Source organism: Podarcis bocagei, assembly GCF_964188305.1.
Source record: "Podarcis bocagei genome assembly, chromosome: 6".
NCBI lineage: Eukaryota > Metazoa > Chordata > Lepidosauria > Squamata > Lacertidae > Podarcis > Podarcis bocagei.
In genome coordinates, this window is record NC_138130.1 from 51,787,882 (window position 1) to 51,808,972 (window position 21,091).

Below are 21,091 nucleotides of genomic sequence, written 5' to 3' on the forward strand. Positions count from 1 at the left end.
CACCGCACAGAGAACAAACTGCAACCCACAAGCATCACCCACTTCCAGTACTTTCCATGCAGAAGCCACAGAAACCTAGTGAATCTGAAGTAAACTTCCCTGCCCCATATTTTTTGGCCCCCAAGGCACATTTAGAAGTAAACAAGATACGGTCCCCATAAAATACTCATGAGAAGGACAAAAACACCTGCACCTAAATAGTAAAAAAGCAAAAAAGGACACATAATTAGCAGATGAACAAGCAGCTTCAAGGCTGCATCCCATTCCAAGTACTTTGGCCACAACAGATTTCAATAAAACTGCATGATATCCCCTATTCAGACATTAATGCACCCATCTCCAACACACAAAAAGAGCAGATATGTGATAAGTAGTCGCTATTCTTTGCATGAAGAGCATGGCAATCTTGTAAAAATAATAGCTCAAAATGTGACTTGCCCCCCCTCCCCACAACCCTGTCAGCCTCACGCCGCCTCCCCAGCGCTTACTGGCTTTGGGAAGGCACCCCCTTGGTCCCTGCACGGGGAACTGGTTGAGCTAATCTAAATCTGCCTCTGATGGAGCTTAAAAGCATAAACACTTTTTGGGTGACAGTACTCAGCCACACAGCACTGTTTTTTGCTGCCCATTACAACCATTTTGTGCTGCCACTTTTATCAATTTATGAGTACCCACACACCTTTAAATTTTTTTTAAAAAAAATACTGCATATATTGCTCCCCCCTTCTACTATGCTGAACAATTCAAACTGATGGAATCTAAGTCAAAGTGGCTTTGACAAGGCAGTTTGTCCTTGAGAAGTTTAATGCATAAGACACAGCACGGCACTAAGGGTTGTTTGCGAGTAAGCAAAGTTCTTCCAGATTCACGAACTGCAAGTGATGAGCCACATCTTTTAGTAAGAGAGATATAATCTACCAAAAAGCTGTCTAGCGCACTAGCCTTCTGGAAGCAGCAGCAGAAGCACACGTTTTTAGCCAAGTAATTTTGCTAAGTGGTCCCGAGCTTGAAGCAGACGATCAATGCGGTCAGACAAGAACTGCCTCTGTTCGGCAGCATCTGTGCGCTCCTGGATCAGAAGGCTCAAATTCTCCCTTTGACTCAGGAGCAGCATCATTTCATTCTTCAGCCTGTATTCATATTTATTGAGGATGAAGTACTGGATAATGAGGGGAACTTGGGAGGAGAGACGTTTGATTACAGTCTGAAATGAAAAAAGATGCATGCACTGCAATTAGTAACTTCCACATGCTGGTAATTCTGTTTCTGAATGAGCAGTGGTAAAGAATGATAGACTTGGGCAGTCACCCAGCACTGTCTTGCTTGAGGGGGGAAATAAGTGGAATAATGGCAGCGGAGAAAAATTGCGACTGAGCAAAATATACCCACTGCTGGAGATAAAACATTGGGTGGCCACAATGGCATCTGAGCCTCATCGGGGGCCAGGCAAGGAAGGCTAGCGTTATAACCTCACAGCACTGAAGATGCCATGTGGTCCCCACGCCTTGTGGGAGCCTTTGACTTAATAGCATATTTATAAACGAGGCTCATGATAAACCAGGAGTATCTTGGAATGAATGTGATCATGAACTCTCAGTTCAATCTGATTTGCTATGCAATATTGTTAGCAATTATAATCAAAGTCAAACGGGTACAAATGATATTGGTGACTTGAGGCTGCGATCCTGGGAGTAAGACCCATCAAATTCAACAGGACTTACTTCTGAGTAAATATGTTCAGGAATGCCATGTAACTCACCTTGAAGTATGCCTCCAAATGAAAAGCTGTTTCAGCGATTGCAGTGCCTTCTTCAGCTATCGCTGTGCTTTTCCCCCCTCTTGCAGCTTCCTTTACAGCTCTTAAGCATGACTGGTAGTGATCGTCCTGACAGAATAAGGTCTTCTCCATTGCAAACTGGATCTTGACTATAGCTTTAGCTTCCTTTGCTTGTTTCTCCATAATACTTTCAATTCTATTCTGTGAAAGGCAAAAATAACAGACATTTCCAGTGATGAAGCATAGAAGGAATCACATCTGACTATTCCATATGGAGATACTGGACATAACACTCCCACACGTACTCCCCATGACCTTTAATCTCAAACTGCCTTCCTTTACCACACATTGCACTCAAGCTCCCTAAATCCACTTATTCTGCAAACTCTCCTCCAGTGTAAAAGACTACAGTGGTACCTCGAGTTACAGACGCTTCAGGTTACAGACGCTTCAGGGTACAGACTCCGCTAACCCAGAAATATTACCTCAGGTTAAGAACTTTACTTCAGGATGAGAACAGACGCGCGGCAGTGGGAGGCCCCATTAGCTAAAGTGGTACCTCAGGTTAAGAACAGTCCTCCAGAACAAATTAAGTTCTTAACCTGAGGTACCACTGTACAACAAATGGAAGTGTCTATGTGCCTAACATTTGAACATTTCAGGGGGAGTAGGGCACCAAGAGAAACCCGGTTCTGTGAACTGAATTTATTTCATACTCTGAAATACTCTGCTTCACTGCATACAAGTTCTGTTGCTTTTGATAGCTGCTTGCGAAAAACTAAATTTCCACCCCTCCTCCAGCTTGTGAATTTTTTTTCAGCACTGCCCATCCAGTTTCTACAAACAGCAGAGCTAGATTAAAAGGGAAATGATGCAGAAGAAGAAATGCTAACATGTGGTATATGCACAATTTTGACACACACCAAGGACCAAAGGAGCGACACAGACTAGACCAGTGTGTGGATAATAATTAGGGCACAACTTTTTTCATTACAGCAGCAAGCAATTCATGATCAGGAGGGGGGGGGGGTAGGGGAGAACCTGGTCCCATCCTGACCCGGTGAGTTGAATAGCACAGGCCAAGAGGCCCAGAAGATGGCACATGTTAGATGGTACAATCCAAGATAGAGTGAGATAAATGAGATGAAATAAACAAGTCAGAAAATAGCAGACTTATTCTAACCTCTGAACAATGGTTCAACAGATCACAAGAAGCAGCAAGCTGATATCAAGTTACACAGAAATTAGGGCCCATATCCAACAAAGCATTACTGGGCACTAGCTGGTATCAATAATGGGTAAAGCAAGTTATTAGCACAGGGAAAGTAGGGATGGCTGAAAAATGAAATACTATGAACTCATCCTCCCAGCTGCTCAAAAGGAGCAGAGGGAAAGAGGGAGAGCCCACCAGCCGAGGAGGTAGTGAGGATCATTCGTGTCTCACTGAACTGTAGTTTAGCATGATGCAATAGATGTGATCCGAAAAAGGGGAGGGGGACTAACTGCAACAAATAACAGAAACAAAACAAATGGGATTGTCCCACTATGACAGTACCTGGGGCCAACTGAATGTTACATTATCGCAACTTTTTAAAATCTGCTCATGTTTATTTTGAAGAAAAATAAGCAATCATGGGTGAGCAACCCAGAATTGCTCTTCCACTGGGTGAGGGATGCACTCTATCCTCTATACTGTTTACTGCTAAGGAGGGGACTAATTTTCAGCAGGAAACTGGTGATGAGTCCCAGTGAGCATGTTTCAGGTGTGGGCCCCACAGCTGCTTTTTCTTTAGAAAAGGGACAAATTCCAAGAATTTTCCCCAAAATAAAGCCATAGTTTAGCCCATCATTACATGTAATCATGGCTGGCCAACAGCAGATACAGTGGTGCCTCGCAAGACGAAATTAATTCGTTCCGCAAGTTTTTTCTTCTTGCAAGTTTTTCGTCTTGCGAAGCACGGTTTCCCATAGAAATGCATTGAAAATCAATCAATGCGTTCCTATGGAGACCGTCTGGGGACAGAGGGGAAGCGCCGCGGGCCTTCCCATCTGTCCCCGGACCTGTTTTAAAGCAAGGGAAGGGGCAGCGGGGAGAATCGCTTCTCCCCGTTGCCGCCCCTTGGTTCAAAAGGGGTCCGTGCGCGCCTTCCCCTCTGTCCCCGGAGATTGCGGGGCTGGCAACGGGGAGAAGCGATCTTCTCCCCGCCGCCCCTTGCTTCAAAAGAGGTCCAGGGTGCGGGGGCAAGCTTCGTTTTGCGAAGCAAGCCCATAGGGAAATTCGTCTTGCGAAGCAACTCAAAAACGAAAAAACCTTTCGTCTTGCGAGTTTTTCGTCTCGCGAGGCGTTCGTCTTGCGGGGCACCACTGTAGTAGGATGGTTTCAGGCAGGGACACTCCTTTCTGATGATCATGTTTAGATAATGAATGGGGGAGCTCAGGAAGCATCCTCTCCCTGCCAGCAGCTCCACACATCCAAGAGAGTTTGAATCTGCATCGTGTTGTTCTTACCTTGGCTTCTGAATGAAGATTATGAAATCCTTCAAAATGGCTTTTAGCAATCGCCACAAAACCTTGACGCACTATTTCTGAAAGGGGGGGGGGAGAGAATACACCAAATGATCAGAATCTGTGTAGAAAAATAATTTCTTGCTTTCTCACACGTATTTTGCTAAAAATGTTGCATACACCCAAACCATTAACAATTCCATTCATTTTTTCCTACAGCCCTTTTACGAAAATATAAATGTTGGAGGTTTCACAGCTCAAGCAAAATCACTTACATTGCATGTATATATAGATAGTATTTGAAAACCCCTTTCATATTTTTATGTTATGTATAATCAATCCCCTTTATTACCCACCTTTCACCCTAAAGTCCTATGGCGGGTACAACTGCAACATTTAAAACAACTTACACTGTCCCAGTAGCCAGAAAACTGAATTTAATAAATGGACTTACCTGTAACTCTAGTTAGAATATCAACAGCTGGCCTTTCTAGATTGGTGATATATTTCCTTATAATCATCTCAAACGTATTGTAATTGAGAAATCCAGGAAGCTCTCTGCCACGATACTGATTTTCAAATTTCCACTTCTCAGGGAGTAGGGATTCTTGAACTGCAGGAAGAAGAAATTTTTTTTTAAACCCCTAAAACCTGTCACGGATTTACGAAAGCTCAGTAAATCACCCTGGGAACCAGTTAGTTGAAATCAGGATAGGTTTGTTTAATTTACACCATCATTTTTCATTACAGAAGTCCCCAAATTAGCACAGGGGTCCCAGCTCCTGCCAACCTAGCAGTTCGAAAGCATGTCAAAGTGCAAGTAGATAAATAGGTACCTCTCCAGCGGGAAGGTAAATGGCATTTCCGTGCGCTGCTCTGGTTTTGCCAGAAGTGGCTTAGTCATGATGGCCACATGACCCAGAAAAACTGCCTGCGGACAAATGTCAGCTCCCTCGGCCAGTAAAGCAAGATGAGTGCCGCAACCCCAGAGTTGTTTGTGACTGGACTTAACTGTCAGGGGTCCCTATCTAACACAGTACTCTCCACTGTTAATTTTCAGCTAGCATGGTCAATAGTCAGAGGTGAAGGGATTTGTGATCCAGCAACAAAATTCAGCATCAGTAGCGTATTTTATTAAGGTGTTCCAAATAGAGGTTGAAATGTTTCTTCCTATTCTATGTGTTTCTAATAGAACTAGGAGTCTTGCAGTTGGTTTAAAAGCAACCGAATAGCCTCCACTGCTTTTCCCAGGTGCCTGATAACACAAAATCTTAGGATGCATCCTGCTTAAACCTAATCATGTCTGTTACTCCATCGTCCCTTCTATTTAAGGTTGATAAAATCTCCAGACAAGGATAAGCTGGACATCTTACCTCAAAATAAAGTTCTTTGTACAGCATTTCTTTTAAATACACACACCTTTTTATTTTAAGGTAGCCATTTGTAATCCTGGAGACTCAGTTTAGAAGGGACATGTGATGCTATTAAAACAGGAGCTGCTCTAGACACAGTGTAGTCTGTACTTACTTTTTAAGCCACTACTAGCAACTCCTTCGCCCCATTTCTGAAATTCTTTGCGAACTTTGGTAAACAGTCTGGCTTCATTTTCAGACACACTTTCTTCTCCTTGTACTGTGCTTCCAACATCTGCAATAAAGTGCTCGATTTTCTGTGAAAGCAAACAATTTAAAGAGATGCAATGAGGTTTGTTGATTATAAAGACAATTTGATTTGTGCATGTTTCAAATCTGAACAAAGTGTTTTTTCAGCAATGATAATGAGTGGTTATTTTTGTTGCAATGTTAGCAATATTTAGAAAGTCCTGCTCTGATGAGCTTTAATTTATTTTAGTCTATTCTATTGTGGCTTTAACTTTTTGTATGTTTTTAATTATGGTGTACTTTTTTAAAGAGATTTGTTTTTATCTTTTTGTAAACCAATTTGAGTTTCCCCCCTACAATCAAGCAGTATATAAATTTTCTGAAATACATAAATAATTATGTTGCAGACATCAATTCAACTCAGACAGCAAGTCCATAATGTTAAAATGATCAAGCAAATTGACTGGCAATGTGTCCAAGCAGACAAACACACATTCATCCAATTTTTTTTTTAACAAAAAGCACCCAAAATTTGTTCCAGAACTTGCCTCCATAAAGCTATGAGCAATGTAATCATTTTGGAACTGAATGGCTCACATTAGAAAGAATGCATATGCCATAGTTGACTCCAGATTGTCAGTATTTTGTGGGAGAGAGTAAACAGAATACTGGAAATTTAGGTTTGTGCAATGAAAGTGAATTAAAGCACTCTGGCACAATCCACTTTGGATAGTGATGGGAAAATGCCCCAAAAGTGTGGGATAAACAACCAACAAATCTGAATGACTGCTCAGCGAAGACTAGACAATATCTAACCACCATGTAAGCTTTGTGCAAGCAAATCAGGATGACTATTTAATAAACAGGAGGCCTAAGATTAGTTGAACGTAATCACTGGAAGTATTCATCCCAGAAAATAATTGAGAATATGCAAGAGACAAAGTATGTAAGAATTCAAATGGGTATCCATTATGAAGGAAGTACCACTGAGTTCAATCAGGCTTCTTCCCAGGTAAGTGGGAATAGAGTTACAAACTAACTTCAGTTTTTGTTGGTGCATAACTATACTAAGTTTTCTCTGCCTTATGAACTCAATACATAGCTTTCCAGTAGGCAGAACAGAAAAGTAGCTGAATGGGTTGTACACAGAGTGAGGTAGGTCAGAAACTCAAATGACAAAAAGCATCTTCGATTTACAGCAAAGACAGGTTCATGACTTATCTTACGTTGGCTGCTGGTTCTGGATGCCTCCAAGGCTCACATACTCTTACACTGACATATGTTGTCTGCATAACACTATTAAGACTAGAAAAGTTTAGCACGAGTCCTCATCAGTGTACTTACCTCTGCTAAAAAATATTGTTTCTCGCCATCGGTTTTTGGCACGGCTTTGCCGTATCTCTGCATTTCAGTATCTGTCTTTTGGAGTTGAAATCTTATTTGCTCTTCTAAAGTGGGCAAAGATTTCTAAAAAGAAAAAAGAAAAGATGTATATGGTGCTGGGGGAAAAAAACTTGTAATGAGTAAAGAAACAAACTTTGGGGTTGATGTTTCATTGTTGTTTTTAAAGTGTCATTTTGCTAACTTACGGAAATGTGTTCCACAAGCTCGCTTGTCAGTTTCTCGGCTAGTAAGGGGACTGTGGCTTTTTTTTCCTGTAGAAGGATACTGTATGGGAACAAAGAAAATGTTTATTAGAAAATCTGATGCTAACAATTGCAGTTAAACTCACTGATGTTTTTAGTGTTGCATTACGTTTTACGCAATATTACTTTGCTTCCCGTGAAAAGTGTGGTTTATAAATATTTAATAATAATAACAATCATAATAACAATGATAATAATTTATACCCTGCTCATCTGGCTGAGTTTCTCCAGCCACTCTGGGTGGCTCCCAATCGAGTATTAAAAACAATACAGCATTAAATATTAAAAGCTTCCCTAAACAGGGCTGCCTTCAGATGTCTTTTAAAAATAGGATAGTTGCTTATTTCCTTGACATCTGATGGGAGGGCATTCCACAGAGCAGTCGCCATTACTGAGATGGCCCTTTGTCTGGTTCCCTGTAACCTCACTTCTCGCAATAAGGGAACCGCCAGAAGGCCCTCAGCGCTGGACCTCAGTGTCCAGGCTGAACGATGGAGGTGGAGATGCTCCTTCAGGTATATAGGACTGAGGCCGTTTAAGTAACTGTAATTATACTATTATCTTAAAAATCACTCTCTAGTCTATGAGTACCTAAAGCATTTATGTTTCTCGAAAAATGCTCTCTCTTCCTTGAGTGCAGAGGCCAAAGTCATGTTGGACTGGATATCTTGCTGCCCACGACATTTCACAATCATATATCCCTTTTTCAAGGGAATGACTTGGTTTCTCACTATGTTCACAACTGTCCCCTCAGTTCCTCTGTCCATCAGGTCAGGCTTTGTCACGATCCCTTGGGATGAAATACAGAAAGACATTAGGAAAAAACCCAACATAATACAAAATGGCAAAGGTGACGCACAATTGAAGGACTGTTCACACTTGTATAGAAATCATCTTGCTTGCATTGGCAAAATCAAGGGTTCAAAAACCATTATGCAGGCCAAAGAGTTCTACTTTCTTGCAGTAGAATTAAGCAAAACATTATGTCTTTGAACCAGGGCCAACTGAAACATTATGGAGAAACCACCACTTCCCCTGAATTCCCTAAGCTAACTTTCAGGTACGATGAAGTATGTTGTCCCATTGCCAGTGCTGAATAAAGACCAGCTGCCACTCCAGCAAAACTCCCTATATAGAACTGGGGACCTTTGGCTTGTCTTCATGATGAGGAAAAAAGGAAACACATGTTTTCATGTGGGTTAGTGAGATAAATAAAGAATACTTAAGGAACTAAACAAATAGTGACCATGAACCATTTAAAGCAACAACAACCTACAATTACCGACATTCCAGGATCTGAAAATCATGTTCTCATTTCAACAGTGCAAGATTATCAAAGTTAAGGAGAATTATTTTGCCTCCTTACCAAGCGTTCTCTCTCCATTTGGATCCACCTCCTGGGCCATTTTCAGTGCCTCTGTTGTGGCAATATCAACATTACTTGGAACCACCACTAAATTTATTGTCTCTTGTTTATCAATAAACGTTTTAATCAGCTTTTTGATCTGCAATGAAGACAAACAGAACTGCTGTTAGAGCTACTGTAGAGTTATTTCACTGTTTGATAGAAAGTTGCCTAGGCCAAGTTGAAGCTAGTACAGGAATCAAGGCAGGATCATATACTGGGCAAGATGCAAGGCTGAAAGAGGACTGGGGTTGCCAGTTTAGGGGGTAGGCAGAAAGCACCAGGACTGGGAGCTTGCAAGAGCAGCAGGAAAGGAGCAGAAACCTAGTAAGGAATGCAGTACACTTATGGAGAAAGCTCTCTTGGGCAAGATATTTAGTGTTTTACCTGATCTCCAATATTTACTGGCTGATTACCCACAGCCACTCTTGCAATCCCTGGCAGATCAATCAGAGTCAAGTCTGGAACTTCAGGAGATCTAATTTCAAGGGTAATTAGTTTATCACTAATGGCCACTCCATCACCAGCTATTATGTTCTGAGCTGGAATGAAGAAAGCAAGAAAAACTTTAACATCAACATTTCAGATACTCATGTCATAGGACTGGCAGCCTCTTCTGGCTACCATTTGTTATACAACACAGGTGCCAAACTTGGCAGGAAGGAAAACTCTTTAGAAAATCAGTATAGTGGTACCTCAGGATGCGAACGGGATCCGTTCCGGAGCCCCGTTTGCATCCTGAAGCGAATGCAACCCGCGGCTGTGCGTGCCGCGATTCGCCCCTTCTGCGCATGCATGTGACATCATTTTGACTGTCTGCGCACTCGCGAGCGGCGAAACCCAGAAGTAACGCGTTATGTTACTTCCGGGTTGCCGCGGAGCGCAACCCAAAAGTGCTCAACCTGAAGCAATTTCAACCCGAGGTATGACTGTATCTTCTTATAATTCTGAGACTGGAAAGGTTAATATGGCTATGTTTATCAAACAGTGTTAACGGAACTGTTATAAATTTTCATGTAAAAGTTAATTCTGGTTTCCAATGGTGCAGTTTTATTTTTAAGGACTGTTGTTTTTTGCATACAGAAGGACCCATGGTTCAATCTCTGAACCATCTCCAGGGAGAGAAGAGCTGGGGGAAACATTTCTGCCTGAATCTGCAGCTGCCAATCACTGCAGACCTGGGACCCCTTCATGGGGCATCTGTGACACCACAATGGCCACGAGACTCTCCCCTCCCCACCTAAGAAAAAAACCTGCTGAAGGACAGCAATTGGGAAAGCTGGGGAAGGTTAAAAGAATACTATAGAAGCCACGTAAGAGCCATCATTTGATTTCAGCAATGCATTTGCTTCCACATCTCCCAAACTTTAGCCATTGAAGATATTTGGCCAGCAATGTGGAATGGAAAAAAATCCAGTGCGCTTTCCATAAGTTCGTAAGTTCATTTGTGACAATCAATGTCAAATACAACGTTAGAAGCTTCATTGTTCTCAAGTGTTAAGCTTTGTTTGCTAAATACAAGTAAAATAAATACACTAAATTGGATAAGATTTTCTAAGAAACCTTATTTTAATTAAAAAAAATTCCAGTGCAAAATTACCCTAAATTTTCTGGTAAACCTCATCACTGGTTTTGGGACTATACATAGAATATAGTTGAAGAAGTATTCTCATTTATAACAGAAGGAAATTAAGAAAATAATGATCTGTTATTGAATACAATGGAAATCACAACACTCACCTTTTCTTATTTCTATTTCTACCATTAAAGGATTTGCAAGTTCCATATATTTTCCCAGGTAACTGATTTTCCCATTCCATTTTTCGCCAGGCAGCAGCTTTTTTAGCCTGAGTTCTAAGGGACATCTGGTGACAATGCCTGTTCATGAAGAGAATCCAATTCATTAAAAGTATAGGTTATTCAGATTCACAGAAACTTCCTAAAGATTGCTAAAAACAGGCAGAATCCCATGGATTATAATGAAACAACACCTAGTTCTAGGGCAAAATCAGCTCCTAAAATGGACCTCCATAAATAATCTGAGCTATACTGCAGATGTAGGCAGCTATCTTAAAATCTTTGCACTTAACCTTATAGGTGAACAGTGCCATTCCCCACCCCCCGATAATATTACACCAAGCTTTCTAAAAATCAATTTAGTTTCTCAGACTTCTAACTGGGAACATTGCTTTCTTTGAAGTGTATCCAACCCTCCGAGATGTTAAAATAATGCAGGCAGACACCAAAGAGAAGGTAACTTTAGAAAATAAAGATGCCTTTTATAAAGTAGGATCACTGAAGTTAAAAAATCTCTGAACTTGCACATCCTCAAAGCTTCCCAGAAGGAAAAGCCGGCGGGAATTCTCACCACTGCCCCGTGGAAGAGCGACTCCAGAAAGAGCTTCCAGAACTGAGCTTTTCCCTGAGCTCTGATCGCCAATCACTGCAATTGCTGGCAATGCCAAGTCCTTCTCCACTCCGAGGGCTCTCAGAGTATCAATGAGGTCAATACAAGGGCGGATCTTCTCTTCGTATTGGCTGAATAAGGTGTTTTCTGGTTTCTGGTTAAAAACACACACATACACAGTTCACTTCCATTTTAGTATGTGGCTCTATTCATACATCATCCGAGCCGTGGTTAATGGTTTGCTTTGAATAGGGAGAAAACTCCTGCTTTGCGCAAATGGGACCACAAACACAATCTCTGAAGTTATGTCTAAAGTGGGGGCTTGTTTCATTCAAACAAATTAAGATGAAGAAACAAAAGAACCACCCTTGGGTCAGATGTAAAGCTAAGCCAGAATTGTATTTCAAACACTGAGTGACACTCATAGGAGCAGCTTGGATCAAAAAGATCACTGAACACCCACAAAAAGTAGCATTGGTTCTAGACCAGGCTAGGCACTTCATTTTAGTGCGAGAGCATCTTACTCTTGGGTTTTCATTTATTTCTGCAGAAGAGTTCCTTTTTACGGAAAGGCTTTTCTGCATCTTTTACTAAGAGCTATCTCTTAGTGAAATTCCCATTACAGGAATAAACATAATCTGGTCCTGTTTCTCAGAGTATATGTTATTCACAAAACTTCACACTGGTCATTAATGAACAAAGCAAATAAAGCAACATAATCTTTTTCTCTTTTTAGCCATCTGGCCAGATACCTAATGCTGACTCATTCACATACAATTGAACATTGGTTTTTGAACAGCTTAGTTCTCGGATGTTTTTGCTCCCGAACGCCACAAACTTGGAAGTGAGTGTTCCGATTTGCGAACTATTTTTGGAAGTCGAACGTCCGACAGGGTTTCTGCAGCTTCTAATTGGCTACACGAGCTTCCTGCAGCCAATTAGAAGCCACACTTTGGTTTCAGAACATTTTGGAAGTCAAACAGACTTCCAGAATGGATTCCTTTCGACTTCTGAGGTATGACTGTAGTCATTTACACTGACCCAGACTTCCTTGATCACATGCCCTGATAAGGACACCTGTTGCTGGAGAAATTTTCCATTGCCTAGCAACTAGAATATTCCAACAGGACCATGAGCAGAATTTGTGTTCCTTATCATTCTCAAACGTCACTAACATAGTTGATTCATAACCAGTCTCCTTCCAGAAAGAGACAACACACCAGGCAGGTTAGTTCCCATGAGAAAGATTCCCTCTCACTCAAGACAACTGGCCGTCTAGAGAGGAAGACAGTGGCCTCCCTTGTGGTTTCCCCTCTCCATCTATCCTTCCTTCCCCTACTAGTCTTGTAATGGGTCCTGTTCCAACATCTGCTCCCTGAACCCTCACACAGGCTCTTATGGCTAGGAGCCTATACTCTTGAGAGTGTGTGGACAACACCTGTTAAACTCTCCAAAGCCAGAGGGGTGGCTGAGTAAGATATCCAGTACAGTCATACCTTGAAAGTCGAACAGAATCCGTCCCGGAAGTCCATTCGACTTCCAAAACATTCGGAAACCAAGGGAGCTCCTGCAGCTAATCGGAGGCCGCACTGGATGATTGGGTTCCAAAAACATTCGCAAACCGGAACACTCACCGGGTTTGCGGTGTTCGGGAGCCAAAATGCTCGACTTGCAAGGCGTTCTGCTTCCAAGGTATGACTTTAGTTACAAGCAGGGCTCAAGGGAGAAGCAGCAGGATAAATTTCAGAAAATAAGAGTAATTATGCAGACCCACATAATTTCAAATTTTCTTGGCCAGAAATCTGGATTTCTGAGGCATACAATCCTAGATTTGTTTAGTGTCAAGAATGCACAACCTTGACTAAAAAGCTGGCTCTAAATTGCAGGATTTCAGTGCTAACGAGGTGCATATTAACTCAAAAGACTTACTTTATTAGGTTGGTTTTGTTTTCCCAGTTGATCCACATCCTCTTGTTTTATGGGACTGAACACAAAGCCTTCCATTTTTGATGGAGCAAATACATTTGGTGCAGCAAAGTATGATATAGATTTAGCTTCTTCTGGCAACAGTGATGGGATTGTGTCTATAGTCCCATTTTGTTGCAGATTCCACCGGTTATCCATCTCCTCATCTGAAGAGCGTCTGTTCCTAAGTTTCCGAGTGCGTCGGTCAGATGGAGACTCACGCCAGGAAGAGGACTTCAACATTTAGTTATCTGGGTCTTTCCTTTATTGATTCCTGAAATGATATTAGACATTTTGTCAAGAATAAGAAAAACTCAAAGCAGTGATGGGGGCTGGATTGGAACTGTGGATGTGGGTGGGTGAAAATGGGGCATGCACATATTTATGGAGATCTGGAAGCAGGAGATACACTAGAATGTTTGTCTCCACTATTCTCAACTTAACTATTTAAATAAGCAGAAGGAAAGGATAACATCTGCACAGCATTTTACATTCCATCTTAATGCAAGATAGCTGTCAATCTGCATAATATCTTTATCCAACAATGGTTCAATATTTAATACACTTCCAGTGCAATCCTATGTGGTTTACTTGGAAGCAATTCCCACTGAATACCATAGAGTTTACTTCCAGGTAAGGTCAGAATGCTATACAAGCTGAATTAAAAAACTCTAAGGCTAGAAGTATAAAACTCTGCTCTCTCAGATCCAAACAAAGGGGAAAGTTCAAAAGGAAGAGTCCTGTGCAAACAAGTTCTGCTTTTGCAAGCTTGCATATCCTTTCATTTAAATAAATTGGATTTTTTAAAAAAATGTCACCGTGTGTATTTTTTCCCCTCACCATGTGCCTGTCTGCAATAATGTATTTTTCCTTTTCTTGAGGGCTAGGCATGTTAAATCTTTTGCAGCAAAAACAAGAGTTCCTGTTGCACCATAAATACAAATACAAATAAATAAGTGTATTATGGCATAAGCTTCATGGACTGCAGTCAACAGCAGGTGCGTGAAGTGCTATCCGTCTTCCTAGTCAAGACAGTACTTTGTGTATCTGATACAGAGGACTGCAGTCCTTGAAAGCTTATGCCACAATAAATGTATTAAGTCTTTAAGGCATCAGAAGAAGAAGAAAGGAGTAGAGATGCAAATGAAGGATTTCCAGGTTTCGGCTCTTAACCCATAAGCATAAAGTATAAATACAAATGGAAATTCAAAGCCAGCTGTGTTCACTACCACCACTACCACTATTCTGAAGTAGCAGAAGATAGCAAAGAACTCCTGTCTTCACTCCCTGCTACTCCCTGCTACTCTTCTCAGCTGGCCAGCGCCCACAGGATTTCAGATTGGGATGAAGCACCTGCTCCAAGGCTGAGGATATCAACCAGGTGGTCACTGTTGCATTAGCACCGGAGGAAAAAACTTAAACACGTACAGCAGAGTTTCCAAAAAAACAGACCAGGGGCAATTGGACTTCATCCAGCAGAGCTTTACTGGTACTGAAGGCAAATGAGCATAAATGGCCACAAATCCAAAACAATTAGGATTGACACAGTCCATAAAAATCCAGTTGCAGCACTTACAATAAAACTTACAAACTTAGTAAGACTAAACTTTAACACTACAGCATAAAGAAACACAACACTAGAACAAAGACAGAAGTGAAAGTGAGTGAGACCCAGGCTCCTTCTGGCCTTACTATATTAGTCAGTATGACCTTGACAGAATGAACAACAAAACCTGTTGAAACCAGCTGTACTCAGCTTCCCAGAGAAATAACCCAAACATCCAAAACCTTCTTCCTGTTTCTTTCACATGGAAATAAACCTTCGATCACAACAAGAAGAAACCTTCTAGAACCCTCTTTGTACAAACCACACACATTGTGTGCCCTGCAGAAAAGGCAAGGAACCCACTTGTGTATAGAGCTCCTGGTATTTGAAAAAACAAAAGTAAACATGTTGGCCCATAAGAAAAAAAATCCTAAATCCACTTTAGGGGGATATCCAATACCTGGTAGGCTTAGTAAAGGTACAGTGGTACCATGGTTCTCGAATTCAATCCATTTTGGAAGTCCGCTCAACTTGCAAAATGTTCGAAAACCAAGACGCAGCTTCTGATTGGCTGATTGGCCCAAGAAACAATGCCGACAGCTGAAATGGATGTTCAGCTTCCAAAAAACATTCGCAAACCGGAACACTTACTTCCAGGTTTGCGGCGTTCGGGAGCCAATTTGTTCGCCCACTATGCCGTTCGGGAACCAATGTACCACTGTATTGTCCTACTGTAGATTTTGTGTACGCTTTTAAAGGCAATGTCAATAATTCAATCTTTGTCCACTAGGTGGCGGGTTCCTACCTTCTTCCCTGTTGTCGTTTCTCAATACATCATTTTCACTTTGTTTCCTAGCCAGTTCTCTCAAGAATTTGCTCATTGCTAAGTGATGATGTTCTCCCACACTTTAAAAAAATGTTAACAAAATCAATAAGGTCTAGACTTCTAGATAATTGACAGCTGACTGTGTGTGAACGGAAGTGTTTGATTCATATTCTGCTCTAACCACAAGAACAGAGTTGTGCAAAAATGCTCTAATATGTGTAATGGCAGACTTCCATGTAATGCAAAGAAAGCTGCTAGACAAGCTGATATTTAAAAGGCAACCCTATTTTAGTAACTTGCCAAAATCCTCTTCCAACTTTTGTAATTTTCCAGTGTGTTTGAGGAATAAACTCGTGCGCCTGGTGTTTTTTTTTGTCAGCTACTGTATAAATATTTTGCACTTTGTATCATGTTCATAATGTCTATGACACAAAGGTGCAAGCTGACTCTCCTGACATATGTATCAGGAAAATAAAAGATGTCCTGGCATGTGTTTCAAATGATTATCTTATGGTCTGATTTCTGCAACATTTAATTCAAAGTTGAAAAACAAAACGAAAACACAGCATGATTATCCATAACACATATGACGTAACTGTAGTAACATAAGATAAGCAGCTGAATAGTATAATATATTTTGTTGTTCCTGGTCATTGTATAAAATTCGATTTTTATCCCATTTATCTGTTGTCTGTGATGCATCCTCCCATTTACAGTAAGCGAAATCTGATAAAATGGCAATGTTCCCAGGTTTTTGTGTGCCATTCTTACACTAAGGAAGTTGTCCCATGTTTTAGAAAACAAATGTTTAGATAGAAAACCAGTCGTGTGTGTAGGAGGGAGAGGGGAATCAGATCAAGATCATGACATAGGTGGAGGGACTTTAATTCCCCTTCCCCCTGCCCCTTTCTCAAATTTTACATACACGGCTGCTGTCTGCCCTACAGGGGTAAACACGGCAACTTTGCTGGAGGGGGGAATTTTAACTGAGAGAACTGTGGGAAAGAATATCTTACCCCCTTCCCAAAGCTACAGTTTTTAATCTGATTGTTTCCATTACAGCAGCTGTTGGGGCAAACAAACATGGGAGGTCCTGATCGCAAATCTCCTGCTTTATATTTAGTTTGTGGTCCTATACACAACTATGAGCAGGATTGCTCAGATTATTACTTTCTCTTAAAACATGGTTACAGAACCTTTAAAAGCCTGGAGGCCACCTGAAAGTGAACCCCGCTGAGATCTTTTGATGAAGGGTGGCATATAATAGAAATGGTAAGAATAACAACAGCAGGAATGATAATAATAATAATAATATATTCTGGAGTGTTCACCCACACCTGACACTTCCATCCTCAGCTCTTCCCCACACCAAGGGGGCATCAAGCTCTGCATCTGCCTGGAACAGGAACCTTTCAGCGCGGCTCCAAACAAGAACGAGCCAACGCCCAAAACTACAGTGAGCGTTCATATCAGGTGACAAAAGGGGCTTCAGCGCTATTCGCTTCTGCCACAAGGGGCGCCAGCAGTCTTCCCTCAGAAAACACCGCCTCTCTGAACCGGACAGCCTGACTAGCCCGGAGCGGAGCATCACTTCTGGGCTGGTGCTACAGGACCGCGAAAGAACGACAACCCGACCGCGTCCCTCAGGCTGTTTTGTGGAGCTCCGCGTGCCTGCCTGAGGGAACTGAGCCCCCTTCCCTGGCGTAGCCAAGGGGGCAGTTCCCCCCATCAATAAAAAGCAATCTGAGGGTCTGCGCCCCCTAACCAAAATCCCACGCCCCCTTTCTTAATCCCAACTTCACTTCCCCGAGAGTGACCCTCCCACCCCCGTATCCAACAGGACTTCGGGCGGGACGCTTCCCACCTGCTGCGTCCTGGGGCGCGAAGGCAGAGCGCAATGGGGCCAATCAACGCCGCCCTTCCTCCCCAAGCCAGGGGCCCGAGAACATGGCCCCTCCCTCCCTCCCGCCCCACGAAGCCGCTATTCGCCCCATTAAATGGAAAGGCTGAAGCGCCTCCAAGGACCGAGCGAGACCTTTCGGCTCTTCCAGGAGGGAAGGCGGAGCCGCAACCAGCGTCGCTCGCCCTCTTGCGGGATAAAAGGAAATCTCTCCTGGAAGGTTGTTTGCCTATCACTCGGTTAACAGCAAGGCGCCGAAAGGGTCGAGGGGAAACGTCACCTTTACGGAGCGGAGATCTTGGGTGGCGATCTGTCCCGCTGCCGGATCTCTGGCTCTTGCGTCCACCGAAGCGACTCCGAGCCAGTCTCCTCTGGATCTCCGGGCCGGCAATTTAGCATCATCCCTCGCCCCGCCTCTTCCCCGGGACGAAATCTGGGGAAATGAAACTTAAAAATAAAATCTGGGCAGAAAGGAAAGCGGGAAGGGGCGGGGAGCGGAGAGGATGGTGCCCGGCGTAGCAACTAAGTTCCCTGGATCGCCAGCGGGGAGAGCGCAGCTGTGGTCGGATCCCGCTGGCGAGCTTCGCAGAAGGCACCTTGGGGCCGGATGCCGGACGAAGCGGGCCTTATGCCTGATCCCTGCACCTTTACCTTCTTACCCCCCCCCGCCTTCTTTGTAGGTTTGGGGTGCAGGAAAGCTGGCCCCGCCCAACGTAAGTGCAGTAGGCTCTGGATCAGGAAATATCTCGCGCGCTTGAGCTGGAAGAGCCTCAGATGGAAGAAAAACCCACAAACACTGCAGAGATGCTTCCTCACCCCACCCGTGGGGCCGACTATAAGAGCAGGGGCAGCCTCGGATAGCCAAGCATCATATAGTTCAATCCAAGCATCATATAGTTCATATTTAACAAATCCACATTTTTAAAATAAATCAGTTACAGAGATGCAATGGGGGTTTGATGCATGGAGTTGGCTGCAGGGATCCATGGGATTTAAGACATGACAATATTTCCCATTGATTCCAATGGTACCTAAATTCACTTTCCTTAAGACTGCAATCCTAACACCACACAGCTGAGAAGAAGCCCCACTGAATTCAATAGGACTTGCTTGAGTAGGTATGGTTGGGGTTGTGCTGGCTGACTGGGCAGAACCCACCTGCTTGTATGGTATGTTTGTCTCTGTCATTATTAACTTTCAGGAGGAAGTTGAAAACATTCCTGTTCAGCCAGGCATTTGGTGGCTGGAGAATACTGTGCCTGCCAACCCCATCATTGGATGGAAGACCATTTTTATAACTCTTTAATTGTAATTATTCTTAGACTGTTCAGTTTTATAACTTTTTTACTGTGTTTTTGCTTTTAAATGTTGTATCTGTGTGCTGCCCTGGATCTTATGGCTTCTTCACATCTTAAAACATTTACAGACATTCCAATTAAAGAGTTTCAATGGTAAGTCACTATAAAAAAGTCACTAAGCTAACATCAAGCTTGCGAAATCAGATCTCCACTGATTTAGGGAAGTCGATTTCACACACCCCTACGTCATTGTTCACTCTCTTCTCTTGCAACATCCCTTAATAGTCTGTTTCTCTGCCTCTCACTCTTACACACACTTCATATACCACTTTCTCAGCCCCACACAGGGCTGTCCTTTTGACTGTTCCATTTGGTCTTTGCTCCACTTCCTACTGTTAACCACCACATTGTCATTGAATGTTGTTTTTTGGATTATTATTATACTTTTTAAAAGGTTCTGAGGAGTCTTAATGTACATAAATCATTCCATTTCAGCCAAGGAGCCAAGCAAGGGCTAAATTAAACCAACTGAAACTATTAACTCTCATATCTAATAGCCAGCAACATTTAAAACAATGCAGCCTGCAGTTATCTCAAGGTAGGGTGAGGGGTATTTTGGGCCATTTTTCGGGGGTGGGAAGGCAAATTGGCAGACCACAATCTGTTTTCTGTGTGAATCCTGTTGTCTCTGGTTGACCACAGCCACTCCCTAGCAGAACAGACAAAGCTGGTTTTTGACTTGGCCAGAGACAAGCTCAGAAAACAGGTAGCAAGTAGCCTGTGCTGGTTCAGTTGAGAGATGAAAACTCAGTACAAAACTAAGTTGTATAATAGCTTAATTAGAACCAGCTAATAAATTCTCTGGGGAACTCCATAGCTCCAAACCAATCACTGATTGGTTTTGCAGGAGAGTAAATAGAGACAGCTGTGGGCTATGTATTTAGAACTAGCCAATCTAGCAACAAACCAATGAATAAGATTTCATGTTCTTCAGAACTCTTCTAGTGCAATGTCTATGCCAGGGGTCAGCAAACTTTTTCAGGAGGGGGCTGGTCCACTGTCCCTCAGACCTTGGGGGCCGGACCCACCCTCTGCCAAAAGCACCCCCTCTCCCTAAAGGAGCCCCCCCCCCGCCAGTCACGCCACAGCCACTGATGCCACGTTTTCTGCGGTGGTAACGTCCTCTGCCTCGACCAGGGGTCCGCGGGGTGCAGACCCCATTCCAACAGCCTGGGCTGCGGAGGCAGCCTCCCCGCCACCACCGTTTCCTCCTGCTTGGCTTTTGACCATACGCGGCTGCCTCAGCGGGAAGGAAGGGGCGTTGCCCAGAGGTGTTCGCGGCTTCGGATTGGCTGCAGGAGCCTCATCAGTGTTGTGGAAGTTAGTCCCCACGTGATGAGGCCTCTGTGCCACATCGGTTTAGCATGGGGTGGCAGGGTCAGCAAGGTTCGCAGGCCGCATTAACGAGCCCGGTGGGCTGTGCCTGGCCCCCAGGCCTTAGTTTGCCGACCCCTGATCTACACAGAAATAAGTCCCATTGACTTAATTGGGTTTACTCCTAAGTTGGTGTGTATAAGATTACAGCCTTTATCAGTTATCAAGAAAAATAGAGTGTGAGAGAAAATGCTGGCATAGTGTTGAAGCCGCAAAGTCAGAAATTCCATTGCAAGTTCCCATTGTCCATGATACATCTAGACCCGTGGTTCCCAATGTGGGGCACACGACCCACAGGGGGGCAATTTGAGAATGAATTATTAACAGTTAATGGCCTTTTAGGCTTCCTCCATGTGAAAAGGAGTTCACTTTTTGAATGATAAGAATTGTATGTCATGGGGGGGGGGCACCAGGATTTTAGAGATGCTTAGGTGCGTAATGGCCAAAAAAAAGGTTGGGATCCACTGATCTAGACAATGCATGCTCCTGATCTGATTGCACATTCCTAGGTTTAGGTGGACTCTCATTTTCAAGGTGGAAAGTATTCATCCATGTTTTAATTGCAAGGATTGTGTAGACCATGAAATCACTCCAAATAACCAGTAATAATTCACCTGGAGAAAAAAACAGCATTAAAATCTCAAATAAAGAATACAAGGGAAAGCAATAATTTGAGACCAGTTCAGCAACAAATACTTTATTTTAAAAGGAGAACAAGGTTTTCCACCATAAGTCTAGAATTTAGCATTTTTAAAATCAGTTATTACTAGGATGATGGTCA

General features: G+C 42.8%; 1 protein-coding gene across 2 annotated transcripts; it reads right to left on the reverse strand.

Moving 5' to 3' along the window:
- Positions 1 to 451: 451 nt before the first annotated feature.
- LOC308589722 (interferon-induced GTP-binding protein Mx2-like) lies at positions 452 to 18,015 on the reverse strand. 2 transcript variants are annotated; one of them, XM_081199128.1, is made up of 14 exons: positions 17,859 to 18,015; positions 13,271 to 13,580; positions 11,303 to 11,495; positions 10,675 to 10,812; positions 9,322 to 9,476; positions 8,896 to 9,034; positions 8,121 to 8,319; positions 7,473 to 7,551; positions 7,228 to 7,350; positions 5,810 to 5,951; positions 4,737 to 4,895; positions 4,286 to 4,362; positions 1,760 to 1,978; positions 452 to 1,204 (listed from the first exon to the last, which is right to left on the reverse strand). In XM_081199128.1, exons 2-14 carry the CDS (start codon positions 13,547 to 13,549, stop codon positions 974 to 976), a joined length of 2,133 nt encoding a protein of 710 aa, XP_081055254.1. In that variant the 5' UTR covers positions 13,550 to 13,580; positions 17,859 to 18,015; the 3' UTR covers positions 452 to 973. The 2 variants fall into 2 exon arrangements, with proteins under 2 accessions (XP_081055254.1, XP_081055255.1); XM_081199129.1 differs by lacking the exon at positions 17,859 to 18,015 and adding an exon at positions 17,014 to 17,137.
- Positions 18,016 to 21,091: the final 3,076 nt, after the last annotated feature.

Coding starts and splice junctions, on each gene's coding strand:
- LOC308589722 (XM_081199128.1), bottom strand. CDS start 13,549: ATGTTGAAGTCCTCTTCCTGGCGTGAGTCTCCATCTGACCGACGCACT. Junction 7,552..8,120: donor GAGAAACATAAATGCTTTAG/GTACTCATAGAC, acceptor GTTCCCATACAG/TATCCTTCTACAGGAAAAAA. Junction 7,351..7,472: donor AGCTTGTGGAACACATTTCC/GTAAGTTAGCAA, acceptor TTTTCTTTTTAG/AAATCTTTGCCCACTTTAGA.